Here is a 17,248-nt window from a genome sequence, read left to right as displayed (position 1 = left end):
TGGACCTCATCCCCACCTCACGTTGCTTGTACACTGCTCCCTCCTTTTTCTGGGCCAATTCTTTCCTCTACTGGAACATTCTCACCAGCATTAGTCATGACTTAACATCTCCCCCAACACACAATAGTCAGCAGGGTGGTAGACATCTCACTGGGAGGTAGAGGGAAGGAGGCAACAAAGGATGTGGTGGAGGCTCAGGCAGCCAGACCAGCATGTGCAAGGATCCTGTGGTAGGAAGGAGCATGCCAGAAGCAAGGCCCAGATAGCATGTGCACATAGAGGTGAGGACAGACAGAGGCTGTTGACGCTTTCTCCTGAGACCACAGAGAAGCTGTTGAGTATTTTAAGCTGGAGATGGCCTGATCAGATTGGCATTTTCCAAGGACCAGTTTGATAACTCTGTAGAGAGGGGTAAGAGTGGGTGCAAAATGGCCAGTGGGGAACTTACTGCAGTCCTCCAGGGAAGCAAGGAAGGTGGCCTGGCAGTGGGTGATATTGTCGATGGAGAGCAATCAATGAGTTTGAGAGATACTAAGAAGCTAATACAGCAGGATGTCATGAACCTGCAGTGAGGTGGAGGAGATGTCAGCAATGATGGCTGGGCTCAAACTTGCACCAGGAAGCAATGGAGAGGTATTTGCTGAGCTAGTTGGTGCCTCCAGAAGACCAGGCTTGAGGGAAAGATCATAGTTCAGGTTTGGACCTGCTGAGCATACGATGCCTTTAAGACATCCACCAGGAGACATCAAATAGGCAGTTGACTACCCAGGTCTGGACCTCACAGGAGAGGTCCATGCAGATGATTATTTCACACAGCCTCCCAACAAGCATCTCTTCGCCCTTCTTCTGTGCTCAGCACTGTGCTAGGAGCCAACAGTCAGAACAAAGGTGGCTGAGGCGCAGGCTTGTGCAGAGGGCAGCCAGGCTGCGTGGAGAGCAGGTGCGGGCATGCACTCTCAGAAGAGGGGTGTGGAGGCTCCACCTGCGAGGGGTTGAGCACTGTCCCCGATCTGTTAGGAGACTTGGGGCATGTGAGGACCATTCTCCACACCTCAGCTCCTGCAGGCTTCCTTATAAAGAAAGATGCCTGGCATAGAGCTGGCGCTGATGAAATATTTGTCATATTGAATTGAGAGAAAATGGAAGTGCTTTGCAAAGTGCTTTTCAAACACACTGATTTGTAATTTTAACACGAGGAGGATAGTATATCCTCTTAGCAGCTGGTATAAAGACACTTCTCAGGAGAGAGGGGGGTGTGGTTGGAAAGGGGGAGAAGCTGCTAGGGGCAGGGGGTTGAGGCCTCCTGTTAACCATTTGTACGCCATAAGCATCTACAGACGCAAGTGGCGGACCTTTTTTAATTAAATTCAAAATATCGTGGCAGTTAACTGGCTAATGAACCAAGATGCACGAGGGCAGGGCAGGTGTGCTCCAGAGGACAGAGAAGAGCGGAGACAACAGGTCCGGGGGGAGAAGGGAGCAAGGAGAGGGACTGCCCAGGCACTCAGAGAAGAGACCTGCCCTTGGGAGCATCTTGGGTGAAACTCTGTGCTCTTGGGACCCTACAAAGCTTCCGTAAAGTTGCCAGAAATCTCGAAATGCTTTAGGGAATCATTTTTCTTGCAGAAGTCGGGAAAGGAGGTGAATTTGGTCCAGAGACAGTGAATGGGAGGTGCGGAGGGTCAACCATCTTCTCTGTAATATGTAGCATATAATAGCTAGAAATACATAAAACATTTACTTCATGTAAGTGTACCCATGTCCTATAGATGCAGGTGTATGTAAAAGACAGGTCTGTGTTACAATGCTTTAAAATTCATAAACAATTTCCACAGCATACAATAAAGCCTTCTTTATGGGATGTGCGGCTCAGAGTTCTCTAGGAAAATAAATTGCTAGCACGTACTGAGGACTGTATTAATTAGGTTATATTAGCTACTGTCACAGAAAAATCCCCAATGTCAGTGGCTGAATATAGTCCAAATCCATTTCTCTCTCACAGCAATGCCCTCAAGCACGTTCACTAATGTGCCAGGCGCTGTTCTGAGCACTTTATATATGTCAGCTCATCTAATCCCCATGACTAGAGCTCTGAATCTCAGGCCCTGCAGCTCTACCAACTGTGAAGGTCTCTACTTTCAGGTGAGGAAACTGAGGCATATCAGTGAGGCTGAACCTGCCTCACCCCTGCACCATATCACCTAGCCTCTCACCCCTGCACCTTATCTCCCAGCCTCTCACCCCTGCACCATATCTCCCAGCCTCTCACCCCTGCACCATATCACCCAGCCTCTCACCCCTGCACCATATCTCCCAGCCTCTCACCCCTGCACCATATCACCCAGCCTCTCACCCCTGCACCTTATCTCCCAGCCTCTCACCCCTGCATCTTATCTCCCAGCCTCTCACCCCTGCACCTTATCTCCCAGCCTCTCACCCCTGCACCTTATCTCCCAGCCTCTCACCCCTGCACCATATCTCCCAGGATAGGGGAAGTTAGCCAACACTTGTCGTACCTATGCTGGTGCTGGGGACACAGAAGTCCCTGCTGTCATAAAGTGGTCATGGTTGTATATTCTGTTCTGCGCATCTGTCTTTATGGAGACTGCATTGCATAGTTCACTCATTCACTTAGTGACTGTTGGTAGCACCTGCTGTGGCATTGGGATGGGGTTTTAACCTGAGCCAGTTCTCACCTTCTCACTGAGCAAATTTTAGAGTCAAAAGCCCTGATTCCACAATTTCCTGGCACAAGTACTTATTAATTTAGCCTCCCTGAGCCTCGGTTTCTTCATCTGTAAAATGGGGATGAAAATACCCCCTCAGAGGCCTGTGGTAGAGCCAGAATGAGTCTAGTCCAAGGCCCTGGCAGAGGGCCCAGCCCCAGTGAGGGGCTCACCCCCTGGATTTCAGAGCTGTTGGTGGCTGGGTGTCATGAATTTCATGCCCTGCAGATGGGATGGCGCTTTGCAAGCTTATCCAAAGTGCTGTGGGAATGTTTGTCAGCAACAGTTTAGGGTTTGCCTTCTTTGGAAAGCTATCCGTTTTCTCTCATGCACATTGTGGGGTGACTGTGGGGGAGCTAGGGCACAGAGGTGACCACACCCGGTTCATCATTTATGGGCTTCCTCTGTGGCAGTCCCCAGCCCCGAATCAAACCTCCACCACCTGCCAAGCTTCAGCTAATCCTCAGAAGCCTCCGTGGATGGCTGGGTTTTGAAGTTCTAGGCCTTAGATCCTCTCTCCAGCACTGTGTTTTGATTCACCAGGAGGATGTCCACACAGACAAAGCAATACCTCCCTTCAAGAGTGAGGGAGAGGCTGGGCCAGCTTCAGAAGAGGCCAGTGGTCTGAACCCCAGAAACTATGATGTCTCATGTGTCCTTTCTCCTCTTGTTTTCCAGGGAACTTCAAAGGTCTCTGCAAGCAAATTGATCACTTCCCAGAGGATACAGATTACGAAGCTGACACAGCAGAATATTTCCTCCGTGAGTGCAAGCCATCTTTATCTCCTTCATGGTGATGGGTTCTGCCCTCCAACCTTTAGAGCACAAACACCAGGACTATCTAGAGGTCCCTGTCTCAGCAGAGGGCCTGCCTCCTTCCCTCCTGTCCGGAGACCAAACCTTCATGCATGCTGTTCCCCCTGCCTGCAACACCTTTCCCTCCCTTCTTTGTCTGGCAAACTCCTACTGATCCACCAGGTCTCAGCTGAAACATCACCTGTTCCAGGAAGTCCTCCATGCCCCTGAACAGATTCCCAGAGCACAGCACTTTCATCAAGCTATAGAGTCCTTGTCTATTTGAGCAACCATCCCCCTCACCGTCCTACCAACACTGCTAGCCAGGGCTCTTCCCACCTTGTTTGTATCATATGTTCAGCCCAGTGCCCTCGGTAAATAGTTCTTAAGTAACTGAATGAAGACACTCATCAGGTAGTGCCAGATTAGAACTTCTGCTGAAACAATGTGAGATTTTTTTTCTTCCCCCACAAGTCAAGTCAAAGTTAAATCCTGATGTAATAGCTGCGATCTTTAAATCCACCTACACATATTAGCAAGAGAAAGCCTTTGAGTCCCCCAAAAAAGTTCTCAAGAATAGGCAAAAACTAACAAGATGAAATGTTCCCTGAAAAATGGATTTCCAAGAGAGGGGCTGAGGGTCCTTGACACCTGGGATAGCAAAGCCGCTGAGCAGAAGTGGCTGAAGGCTCTGCTGGGGCTCTTGGGCCTGCCTTCCCACCACCTCTCTCCTCCCAGGAATGCCCACCCCCGCCGCCAGCCCCACCCCTCTCCTGAGGCAGAGGAGTTAGCATTACCCTCGGATTACTTTTGTGAAAAATGTAGGAGGCATTTTATTTTATGGATCACCCATCTCTTTCAATAAATACTCCTCACATCAAAGCCAATCTCAGGTCAGCCTGGAATCGGGTTTCGCTGAGAAGCCACAGAACATGACGTCAGCCAGGCAGCTGGGAAGAGGAAGGAAGGGAGCATGATGCAATTTATAGATTTCTTTTTAAATGAGGGAGAATATCTGACAATGCTCATCATTTATTTTTATGAAGTCCTGCAAGACGCTGCTCATAAATGGAATTCCTAAAGGGCCATTTGGTTGTGTTCCCTGTTACCACGTCTGGGGCCCCCGAAGGAGTCTGGCAATAGTGAGAAGGCTGATTGAACACCGCCCATGTGCTAACCCTGTGCTCAGGGCTGAGGAGATCGAGAGGAATGAATGAGACAGTCTGGGGCCCTGGGAAGACCACGTGGGGAGGACCCTCAGGGAAATAGCTGGACTGGGAAACCCGCATGGAGAGATGCATTCTGCACACAGAGGTGGCAGGGGGCAAAGCTGAGCCCCACAGCACAGCCCCAGCGGTCGAGCACAGCTAAATGCCAAGTGCTTGCAGCAGGAACTCTGTCTCATTCTTTGTTGTGCCTTTAACAGCTTCTGGAATATAGCAGATGCTCCATCAATGCTGCTTGTTAAATAAAGGAAAACTAATAGGATTCTTCAGTGACTATCCCTTACCTACTCTAAACCTTAATTTCCTAATTCTTAAAGAGAGAACTTCAAATGTTGGGTTCATTCTGGTGTCCCTGGACAAAAGACTTGAACATATATTAGCAGTGCAGGGTCTGAGGGTCTGAGTTGACTAAATCCAACAATATTTTTGAGCATTTATAATAGGAGGTCGGCAAACTTTTTCTGTAAAAGGACAGATAATAAATATTTTAGGCTTTGCAGACTGTACAACCTGTCCCAACTACTCAACTAACCTTGGAGCACAAAAGAGGCATAGACAAACAGAAGGAAATGAAACAACTGTATTTACAGAAACAGACAGAGGCGACATACAGCGTAGTTTGCTGACCCCTGATCGATAATCTTGAGCTAGACAAGAAAAGTAATTTTTTAACCTGGAAGATGTGAGTTCCTATCATTCTCTATTAAGCTCTAACCTGGTTGGTTAGAGCATCTAAAAGACAGGGATCATTCTTGAAGGATCCTCTGCCCCAACCTGCATGTCATGATTTGTTACGGATTCTTCTCCCTGCCCCTTGGACCATGAACAGCTACTCCTCTGAGTAGCTGCAACTTGACAGTTCTCTCCACCCCTCAGCCAGCTGGAGATGTTTGCTGAATGAGTAAATGAGAACCCACCCTTCCTAGGGCCCCCTGGCACATTCCCCTTTTCCCAGAATGAGGACAGAGGTGGATGCAAGGTCTCAAGCTGAGTCAAAGCCACCCTTCCCAGCCTCAGAGCACCCCCCTCCTCCCTTTTTTTCCTTCTCCACCCCCCTATGCGGGGCCCACCAGGCACCGAGGGGCTCCTAGGTACCTAAGCATGGGAAGTGTGGGGAATACCAGGTGTCAAGTCTGAGCTTGTGATTTAGAGGGAAAGGACCTGAATTCAAGGTGAAGTCTGCTCTGTGGCCTTGGGCACGTCACACAACTTCTCTGAGCCTGGATGAATATCTGAGCTCCCAACCACCACTCTCGACTTCTCCCTCTTCTCCTCATCCACATACTCACATGCACTCACACTCACATACATTCTCACACACATTCACATACTATCTCACACACTCCCATACTCTCACACTCACTCTCTCACACACTCACATACACACTCACATACACACACACATACTCTCACACTCACTCTCTCACACACTCACATACACACTCACATACACACTGAGGAGCGATGAGACAAAGGCCAGGATGGTCGGTGCTTTGTTAGAGTTTCCCCGCTGCCCGTGTATCACATGAGAGAAGTCCATCACCCCGCTTCAGGTTAGAGGATAGAAGCACAGTGATACACCCTCCACGCTCCTGAAATGCTGGAGCTGCACACACAACCCCATCCTCCCATTTTACAGATGAGGAAATACCGAGGCCCAGAGAGGTTAAACGGCCTACCCCAGCCCAGCACACTACCTGGGATGCCACCTGTCCCCCGGAACGTCAGGCAGGGCTGAGTGCTCCTGTCCACTGTCTGAGCCCTGCAGCCCCTTCCAGCAAAACTGTTCCCACCAGAGGTCACCATGGTCAGCATGGCTAAAACTGTGGTGACGGATCCTTGCAGTTAGGGAACCTACTCAGCTACAGCTGGTGCTCACATCCATGCCACCAGAGCCTACGTTTCACAACACGGGGCCTGCCCTCTGCCTGCTGTGCACAGGAGGCAATTTCTATTCGGTCCTGGCCCCTCATTCAGGTCTGGCTGCAGCCACCATGCTGATGACACGAGCTAGTCATGAGTCACAACCTGCACTTGAACCAACACCAAGCCAGGTAACCGCAGGCCCAGGGGGAACAGCAACAATAAGCTCCGCTGCGGGGAGAACCAGCATTTCCTGGTGCTCTCAGTACCAGGCACTGTTCTAACTGCTCAAAGTGCGCTTACTCAGGACACCACGGCAGCCCTCTGGGCCGGTGTCTGACCCTCTCCCTGCGGCACTGGGGGCAACGGAGGCTCAGGGAGGGCAGGCAGCACAGCGAGGGAGACGGTGCAGGCCACTCTCTCCACCAACCCCAGACAACAGGAACTGGGAAGGCTCCCAGGACCTGCACAGATGGTGCTCCCGAAGGACGCTCGGTGAGCTTCCAAGTTCCGTTCATGTGTCATTACACGCAGCAAACGTTCATTGGCTGCCCGGCTGTGTTGGGGCCAGGCCTAGCACTTTATGCATTATCTTCACCCATCTGCACAACCACCCCAAAAGGAAGGTACTGCTGGTGTCCCATTATACAGATGAGAAAGGGGAGGCACAGAGGCCACAAAGATGGGGAGGGCCAGGATGGGACCCAAGCAGCCCACACCTGGAGCCCATGCTCCCAACCACCACTCCCGACTTCTCCCTCTTCTCCTCATCCACCAGCTTCTTCTTCCTCTTCCTATTTCTCTTCCTCTCCTCTCCAATAACACCTTCTCTCTCTCTCCCACCTCCTCTCCTTCTCCCTTTCTCTCTCCTCTCATCTCCCTACACACTCTCTCACATACACACACTCTCACATACTCTCTCACTCACATGCACTCACACTCACATACATTCTCACACACATTCACATACTATCTCACACACTCCCATACTCTCACTCACACACATACTCTCACACTCACAATCACACTCATACTCACATACTCATACTCTCACACACACACACTCACATACACACACCCATACTCTCTCACATGAACACACTCTCTCATACACACACTCTCACACATTCACACACTCACACACATGCACTCATACTGCATTTGCTGCAGCCCATCCCCTTTCACAGCCACTGGTGACCCCAGCCAGCACAGTGTGGAAGGAGGAGAGAGGGAGAGATGACCAAGAGCCTGGAAGCTCCTCCCAAGCCAGTGTGTCCCTATCCACCCACCACCGAGTCTTAATTCACCTCTTCAACACCCCTCTAGCCCAGCTCTGCCCAGACCCTCTGTGCCCACCCTGGTCCAAGCACCATCACTTGCTGGCCAGCCACAATAGCCCTCCCACTGCAATAGCCCTCTCACTGGTTCCCTGTACTCACCCCGGCCTCTTCTTAATCCATTTGTCTTTAATCCTCACCTGAGGATATGTATTTTTTTGTATCTTTCTTGTTGAGAATCCATGTGTTTCTTAAGATGCAAATCAGATTGTGACAGTCCTGCCCACTTTAAGCCCTTTCATGTTGCCCATTGTTCTGGAAAAAGGTAAGCTCTGGAGCATGACCCACATGTCCCCAGTGACCCACGAACCCGTGTGGCCTGGCCCCAGTGGCTCCATCTCCCTCAGTTCTTCCCCCGGCCCCTCCACCAGCTCCTAGTGATCCAGCTCCTTTCAGTTCCCTGGACAAGCCCTCCCCCATGCTGCTTCCTCTCCCTGGGACACTCTCCACATCCCGCCTCTATTCTGCCCAATTAGCCTCCCCCTATCCATCAGAGGTCAGCTCCAACATCACTGCCTCAGGGAAGCCCTCCCTGATCCCCACATGACTCTGAAGAGGCTCTGAGAGGCACGAAAGCAGGCGAGTGCAGTGGGAGGCACACAGAGCCTAGAGGCAGACTGCCTGGGTTCACAAACCCAGGACCCCCATGTCTCTGCTGGGTGGCCTTGGACAAATGGCTACACGCAGTGAACATTAGCTTGTCCCATGCCTTCATGGTGCCACACGGCGTCTTTATTTCATAACACTATCCTAGTTGATAACTATTTACCTGTTATTATCTGACATATATCTTCTCCGTGAGATTGTAGGCCTTATAAAGACATGGACCAGGCCTGCTTTGCATTCCTCTGTCTTCATGCCTAGCCTGGAACCTGGCACAGGGGCCAGCACTCAGCCTGTATTTATTCACTGGACTTCCAGTTGTCAAGAGCAACACATTTCCCTGCTCGAGACCTTGCAGCCTTTATTAGGGTCTCAGTCAGGGGTGGCTGAGCTGCAACTAGCAGGCCAAATCTGGCTCACCAAGTGTTTTTATAAATAAAGTTTTACTAGAACACTCGTTTGTTTACATATTGTCTATGGCTATTTTCATGCTACCATAGCAAAGCTGAGTAGTTGCAACAGAGACTGTATGGCCAGCAAAGCCAGAAATACTTATTACCTGTTCCTTTATAGAAAAAGTTTGCCACCGCCTGTTTTCGGAATGTGGAATCTCCTCAAAGCCGAGGCCCATGGTTTCATGGGGCTGGTAGGAGGTTTAGAAGGGTTAACTCACGGAAGGCACTTATTAGAGGGCCCAGCACATAGGAAGAGCTCCCTAAATATTAGTAGCTATTGTGTAGTTCCATATGCTCACAGGTCAATAAATACTTGTTCATGGAGCAAATCAGATATTTTCTGCTTCTTGTGATAGATTTTAGCACTAAGACCACACCAGCTTCAGTGGAAAGTCAAGACAAGTCATGGCGAAGTTGTGTCTGGACCGAAGGGGAAGGGGCATCAGAAATCATAACAATTCTATCTTTTACTGTACTCCTTGAAGTGTCAGAAACAATGCAGATATTATTCAATTTAATCCTTATGAACTGTTGTGCGCATACAAGTCTTATTATGAGGGTCTTGTTGACATGTACATTCTGGTTCAGTAGGTAGGTCAGGCGGGACCTGAGAACCTGCATTTCTAGCAAGTTCCCCATGAGGTCTGTGCTGCTGCTCAGACTACCCTTTGAGCGCAGGGCCTTACAACATTCCTGTGAGCTGGATATTATCATTGCTCTTCCCACTTTACAGGAGGGGGAAACTGAGACTCAGCGAGGTAAAGACTATTGTCCAAGGTCACACAGACATTTGAACTTAGGTGAGACTAACGGCGTAATCCCCATTCTGACTCACTAGCTGGATGGGCTTGGGCAACTTACTTCACCTCTCAGAACCTCGGTTTTCTCATCTATCAACTGGAGCTCAAAAACGCACATGAAGGGCTATTATGAGGGTTATATAATGCATGTTAGGTACCCACTCAGGACCCAACAAACATTATCTCTCTCCTGGGTCTTCAAGAAGCTCTCACCAACCCTGTGTGCTTATGAAGATGAGAAAGCAGGTAGCTTTGACTGTGCACATCTGAGCATACGTGTGTGCGTGTGCAGATGTGTGGCTGAGGCTCAGGATGGGGACACAGCACCTTATCTTAGAAACAACTTGCAGGGAGAGACTATCCAGGTCTGATGAGGAGGTACTTCCATCCCTGCCTGGGGGCAGAAGGGAAAGAGTGCTGAGAATGCAGAGTAACCCAGCTGCCCCCCACCCCTTGCCCTCTTAGTCTCACCCAGCTAGGGTTCACCCCACGCATGCCCACCTGGATACTCCCATTCATCCAATGTTTACTGTATGCCTTCAAAGACTTATCTAGGTGCATTGTCAGAATCAACTCATTTAATCCTCACAACAACCTTAGGAGGCAGGCACTATTACCATCCCCATTTTACAGATGAGGAAACTGAGGCACAGAGAGGTGAGGTAATTTACCCAAACTTACACAGCTGATAAATGCTAAAGCCAGATTCAAATCCAGGTCATGTGATTCCCTGGCCACTATAATGTACTGCCTCTCAATGTACCCCAAATACCCCAAAGAGTAGAGGAAGGACCTAAAAACTTTGCCTAAGGTTGTCAGTGAAGGTTTCACAGACAAGGGAATTTTAAATTAGGTTTTGATGGATGAATAGAAGTTTACTGAGTTAAAAAGAGCAGGAAAAATATTCTAATAAAAAAGCTTAGTATGTCAAAGTCAGAGACATGCAATGACATGATATGGGAAGTTTGCTGTGGCTGGACAGGAGGGAACATAGGCAGAGGCCAAGTCACACAGGGCCCTATGGGCCTCAAGGGGCACTGGAGTTGGGCCTGTAGGCAGAGATGAGCCCCTGCAGGGCTGTGAGCTGGGCAGTGGCTCACTCCCCCTCCCTCCTCCCTGGTATTGCTAAGCAACCTCGACTTGGGTCCTGTGTCCGTAAAACCCCATTCCTGTGTGCTGCCGTCTCCTCCCTCCACCATGCCTCAGCCTCACAGCCATGTTCTTTCTCTCCCTGACCCTCCATGTTCTGCAGGGGCCGTGAGGGCCTCAAGCATCTTCCCGATCCTGAGTGTGATTCTACTTTTCATGGGTGGACTCTGCATCGCAGCCAGCGAGTTCTACAAGACTCGACATAACATCATCCTGAGTGCTGGCATCTTCTTCGTGTCTGCAGGTAATGATCACTGAGCTAGGCAGGCAGAGCCCAGGCCCGCCAGTGGGGAGAAGGCTGAGGTTTGGGTGCTCACGGGCTGGGAGGACCTGAACCAGAGAGGAGAAGGAGGAGAGGAATCGCTGGGCTTTGCAACAGGTCATATTGAGGGGAAGACAGGTTGTGCTAGGGCTCCTGCCTGACCCCCCTTCCCCCCACTGATTCCAGGAATATCCCAGACCCTGTCCCTTAGCCCAATGGCCCATCTTCCTCCCGCCTCTTAGAAAAGGGCCCAAATCCCAAAGAGCAGAGGAAGGACCTAAAAACTTTGCTTAAGGATGTCAGTGAAGGTTCACAGACAAGGGAATTTTAAGTTAGGCCCTCCCCGGGTACTGGGCCTACCCTCTCCCCTCCCTACCCTACCTCAGTGGAAGCAGGCAGGCAACCAAAACCACATTTCTCAGCCCAGTTACATGACTAGTCACAGTTGCTTCCAATTCCAGAAAAAGGACATGGGCTGTAGCATGAGCCATTTAATAAGAATGACTAGCATTTAAGTGGCACTTACCAAGTCCCAGACTCTATAACAGCTTTCATATGTATCAATTCACTTAATCATCTCCATGGCCCTACAAGGCATGTCTATCATTATCCCCATTCCACAGACCTGGAAACTCAGACTAAGGTTACCTGGCCAAAGGCTTTAAATGCAGGCAGTCTGGCTCCGGGCACCAGTCCTAATCCCCTGCCACACCAGCTTCAAATCCCAGGGCAGCCTTGAGCAAGTTACCTAACTTCTCTGTGATCCAGTTCCTCATTTGCAAACCCCTGGAAAAGCACTTAGCAGTGAAGGCAGGTGGTAAATGCTGGATAAACCATGTCTGTTATTATTATTGTTACTCAGTAGTTGTCGAATGCCTCTCCTCTCCCTCCTCCATATCTGCTTCCATTAGTTCTTTCCTTTGTGGCTCCCTCCAAATGAAATGATAAAGGTGATGCTTTCCAACAGCCCTAAATGCTCGCCTATCCATGCACTGTGAAAATGAAGGCCCATCCAACTGTCACTGCCCCCCCCCCTTTTTTTATGTTTTTATTTATTTTAGAGAGAGAAGAATGGAGAGGGAGAAAGAGAGAGAAACATTCATTGCCTGCCTCCTGCACACCCTGAACGGGGGATCCAGCCCTTAACCCAGGCATGTGCCCTGACAGGGAATCCAACCAGCAACCTTTGTGCACGGGAAGATGCTCAACCAACTGAGCCACACCAGCTAGGGAAACGTCCATGTCCTTTAATCCTGCCCAAGTGCCTGGCATCCTGCTTGGAAATTAACATCCTTCTCTCTGATTCTGCCCCGCCCCCTCCGTGTCCACCCTGTGCCCACAGGTCTGAGTAACATCATTGGCATCATAGTGTACATATCTGCCAATGCCGGAGACCCCTCCAAGAGCGACTCCAAAAAGAATAGTTACTCGTATGGCTGGTCCTTCTACTTCGGGGCCCTGTCCTTCATCATTGCCGAGATGGTCGGTGTGCTGGCCGTGCACATGTTTATCGACCGGCACAAACAGCTGCGGGCCACGGCCCGCGCCACGGACTACCTCCAGGCCTCCGCCATCACCCGCATCCCCAGCTACCGCTACCGCTATCAGCGCCGCAGCCGCTCCAGCTCCCGCTCCACCGAGCCCTCACACTCCAGGGACGCCTCCCCCGTGGGCCTCAAGGGCTTCAACACCTTGCCGTCCACGGAGATCTCTATGTACACCCTCAGCAGGGACCCCCTGAAGGCCACCACCACGCCCACCGCCACCTACAACTCCGACAGGGATAACAGCTTCCTCCAAGTTCACAATTGTATCCAGAAGGAAAACAAAGACTCTCTCCACTCCAACACAGCCAACCGCCGGACCACCCCCGTATGAAGCCACGGGGCCCTCGCTAGCGCCTGCCCTGCCGGGTCCCAGGCAGAGCCCGAGAGTGGGGGCACGGCCCGGGCCCGTGGGGTGGGCCTGGGGGTAGGGGTAGGGTGGGGGAAACCAAACCATCCACTGGGAGGTTAGGGGGGGAACCTTCAAAAAGAAAAAAAGAAAAAAAAAAGAGAAAAACATAAGTAAATTTAAAAAAAAAGAACAAAATATAAGAGGAACAAAGAAGCCAAACAACAGAAAATGTGAAAAACACATAAATGAGGGAAGAAAAAACAAACTTTAAAAACAGCGAGAGGATAAAAATTAAAAATAGAAAATAAATCTAAAAGAAAATGCATGATTTCCCATGTACCATTATTTTAACATTTAATAAAAACCAATTTAAATGAAAAAATAAAAGGGAACTAAGATAACATTAAAGCAAAAAATTGAGAAGGAACAGAAAGGAAAGGAGACGTTCTTTGCATTTAATCAGGGCTTTATGTTACTTGCTTGTTTGTTTTTTTAAGCTCTGGGAGAGTTACTTTTCTGTTCCCTTTAACCCCAAGAGGGCTCTGCCTCCCTGGGTGAGTGGGGGTGGAGACTCAGAGGCCCCGGGGCCAGGTGAGCCTCTTGGTCACTGCCAGGTCCCTGGAGCCTCTGGATGGGTGCCCCAGGAATGCTGGGCAAGCTCCTGGCTTGCGAGTCCACTCCACCCAGCATCAATGGGGCAGTTATAGGCCTCCAGGTGACCCATGAGTCCTTGGTCCCTCCTGTCCGAAAGGTACCTGGAGGGGGGTGCACTTGGGGCTTGCCCAGCCCCCAGGTTCCCAGTCCTTAATGGTCCTTAACCCACTGTGATGACTTCCTAGGCCTTGAGGGAAAGGAAGGAGAGGGATGGCTGCTGGTGGCTTGCTGAGATGCCCAGAAACCCCGGAATCCTCAGGGTGAGCCTCTTGGGGTCAAAACCCCAAGATCCTGTCCTTGGGGGCAGGAAATCCCACCCCCACCCCCGGGGATATAAAGCAGCTCTCCCTCCTCACCCCTCACCTCAGGGCCATCCAATGACCCTGGGGCGATGGTGGACCCCCAGACTCATAGGCCCGCAGTCCCCTGGGAAGGGGGCTCACTGACCCTTTGGGGGTCCTTAGACTCACTGAAGCCCCCTTGGGGTTCAGTGGGTCCAACAATGAAATTGCAAAAAGGTTTCTTTTTACAAAAGAAAAAGGAAAAACAAGTGGTGATTTTTTTTTAATAAAAAAAACCACAGACTATAAATAAATGTAAATATATAATACGTGGATTTACTCGAAAGAAAATCAGATAGTATTTTTCTTTTAATTCTTTTCCAGCTTTAAACTGTGAAAACAAAAAAAATGGGGTGGGTGGGGGACTTAAAATTTAGCAGGGAACTTGTAAAGAGAAAACAAAACAAATATACAAATCCATTTTTTAAAAATACTATTGTGAGAGATTAGAGCTGGGCTTAAAGCAGGAGGGAGAGACTAAAGGCCCTAGGGAGCTGCAGGGAGTTCCTATCACGAAAGATCTCTTCCTTATACCAGGAAGGCGCTGCTAATGTGGGAGAGAGAGAGAGAACCACGATGGAGAGTCCTCTCTTCACGAAGGAGATCGCGCAACACGAACACACACACACAGTCCTTGAAGCCCAGTGCTAGAATCACTCACAGGGATACACATGCCATCTAACCCCTTCCATTCCCATACACAGGCAGAGGAAGGCTTCAGAGAAGATGACTCATGCCCTCCAAAGCCATGGACAGCAGCTCTACACTGGCATGTATGTTCACAGTGCCCTCCCACCGTACACATGCACATCACTTGCATGCATGGAAAGGGCACCAGTCTAGAATCCAGCTTTGAATTCTGAAATCCCTTGCTGTGTGGCCTCTCTTGGCCTTAGTTTCCCCTGTGTAATAAGCATGTGGATTGACCCAGATGAGCTCCAAAGGCTCATTCTTATTCTTGGCGCTGATGACTTTTAAAAAGATATGCCACCTGCCCAGAGGAAGATGCCAGAGACAACCAAAATAGCTGCCATCCAGCCCCAAAGCATTGAGAACATTTCTGAATTATCGGTCAGCTGTTCAGACACATACACACACACACACACACACACACACACACACACACACACACACGCCATATGCCTCCTCACTGTGCTCCCAACCCCCTGTCCCCACATCCAACGTCAAAGCAAAAATTACACACAAGTGAGCAAACATATCCTGCCATTCAGACAGAGAGGGAAACGGCACCAGAGGTCCCCAAAGCCACTCTTCATTCTGTGTCCCCTTTAATGCCATAACCCAGTCACAGAAAGGGGAGGGGGCTTCCTTGTGAGAAGACATCAGCCACCATGCTTCCGCCACTCTCTTTAGGGGTCAGTGAAAAAGAGGATCCTCCAAGGCTTGCTGGGAGTGGTGAAGGCCAGGAGATGCAGAGGAGAACTTTATAAAGTTTGGTCCCAGGGTGAGGACCAACCTCAAAAGTTAAACTTACACCACAGACTGAGGTCTGCAGCATCCCATGTTACTCCCCTTTCTTCCCAGAGGGACGGGGGCCAGTTCAGACTGAGAGACACCCGACAGCTTTGTAAAGCTTGAATTTCAGCTCAGCCTGCTGGAGGTGGGGGGCCCTGCTGCCCCATCTGCATGTCTCGGTTTGCCTCTTTCTTGACACTGCCCTGGCCTGAAGTATCTTAATTTGAGCTCTGGGAGTTGAGGGGAGTGGCTAGCAATGCGTTTGGGGTTTCCACACTCCCAGCTCCCCTTCCCATCTTTTGTCTGGGAAAGGAAAGCTCTGTTCTTAGGTCAGCAGCATCTGGAACCCTAAATTCAGCCTGAACCACAAGGCAGATCGGCCGGCCCAGCCCAGCAGTTCCCGGGAGGCCCCAGGGCCCCAGGGCAGAGCAATGGGGGCCAGTACCAGGTGTGGTGGCCACCCAGTGTTTCCAGTCTGGGCAGAAATCACGACCTCTCCCTCCCCACTCCAACCTGGCCCTCCGCGCCACCAGATTCCACACCAGAAAGGCTCGAGGACTAGACAGAAGGGTGAGGCCCACAAATGGGCAGGCGCTGTCCGAAGAGGATAGCTGGCCCCAATTTGCTCTGGCAGAGTGTCCGGGACGGAAATCAGTGCTCTCTCCGGGCCGGGCCGTGAGGCCGGGGTCCTGGGTCCTCTTGAAGAAGGCCATTAGTGTGGGTGAACCCAGCTTGGCTGAAAAAGGGCTGGGGGCCCAGAGGGAAGAAGCCAGGCCTGGGATGGCAAGGGCACTGCTTGCCAGGGTAGATGATTGCTCATGTCCAGCTCAAACCAGTTCAAGAAACCAACCTCCATTTTATTTTCTTGGTGGGTCCTTTTTTTTTTTCCAGACTGTTAACAGAAAAAAATTTTAAAAAGCAGAAAACTAAAAAAAGAAAAAAATCCTGGTACATGAAATAAAGATTTTTTTTATAGCTTGGTCCTCACTTCAGTGGATTTCTTTCATTGCTTTCTCAACTCCTAGCATCCCATTTCAAACAATCGCAAAGTCAGAGATTCTCAGAGATGAGGGATGGGAGGCTTAGAAGCCATGCAGTAGTGTCCCCATGGGAGTGTCAGGTTATGAGTCCTTTCATAAATATTCCTCGCCGATACTTGCACTCCTCCATGCGGGGGGGGGGGGGGGGGGTGGGCCTCACCCCAGCCCATGCGGGACAGCACTCACTGGTGAAAGTCTCCTCTGCACAATGAATTTCAATCTACTCTTCCTTTGAATCCAGCAACGCTGAATGAGTTCCTTCGCTTTGCAGCACAACAGTTCCTCAGAAGGTTGGAGCATGATGTCCTTGAGTTTTCTGCCTAAAATAAACGAGTGACAGTCCAGGGTTTCAATTTTCCCCGTGAAAGTGCGCAGTCTGGAGTGGACACAATACTCAGAGGGACACAAAACACAGTCCCCTCCAAGACGAATGGGGAGGATTTTGGAAGGGGCCCTGAGACTCTGCTGACTTGAAGAGATGGGAAAGGCAAGATGGGATGTGTTCTATTTGGCTCAGGCTGCTATAACAAAATACCACCAACGGCATGGCTTAAACATCAGACATTTATTTCTACAGTTCTGAAGGCTGGGAAGTCTAATATCAAGATGCCAAAAGATAGGCTTC

The 17,248-nt window shown here is 50.2% G+C and overlaps 1 protein-coding gene across 2 annotated transcripts in view; it reads left to right on the top strand.

Moving 5' to 3' along the window:
- The window catches only part of CACNG2 (calcium voltage-gated channel auxiliary subunit gamma 2), a 107,208-nt gene extending 90,645 nt beyond the window's left edge, over positions 1–16,563 (top strand). For both annotated transcript variants that reach the window (XM_080659178.1, XM_080659177.1), the window contains 3 exons: positions 3,405–3,488; positions 11,058–11,198; positions 12,559–16,563. In XM_080659178.1, the coding sequence (XP_080515304.1) occupies positions 3,405–3,488; positions 11,058–11,198; positions 12,559–13,094 (761 nt within the window). In that variant the 3' untranslated portion in view covers positions 13,095–16,563. The remainder of the gene's footprint in view (positions 1–3,404; positions 3,489–11,057; positions 11,199–12,558) is intronic.
- Positions 16,564–17,248: the final 685 nt, after the last annotated feature.

This window comes from Plecotus auritus (genome assembly GCF_963455305.1).
Source record: "Plecotus auritus genome assembly, chromosome: 3".
In the NCBI taxonomy this organism is placed as follows: Eukaryota; Metazoa; Chordata; class Mammalia; order Chiroptera; family Vespertilionidae; genus Plecotus; species Plecotus auritus.
This window is presented reverse-complemented; position numbering and strand designations above follow the sequence as displayed.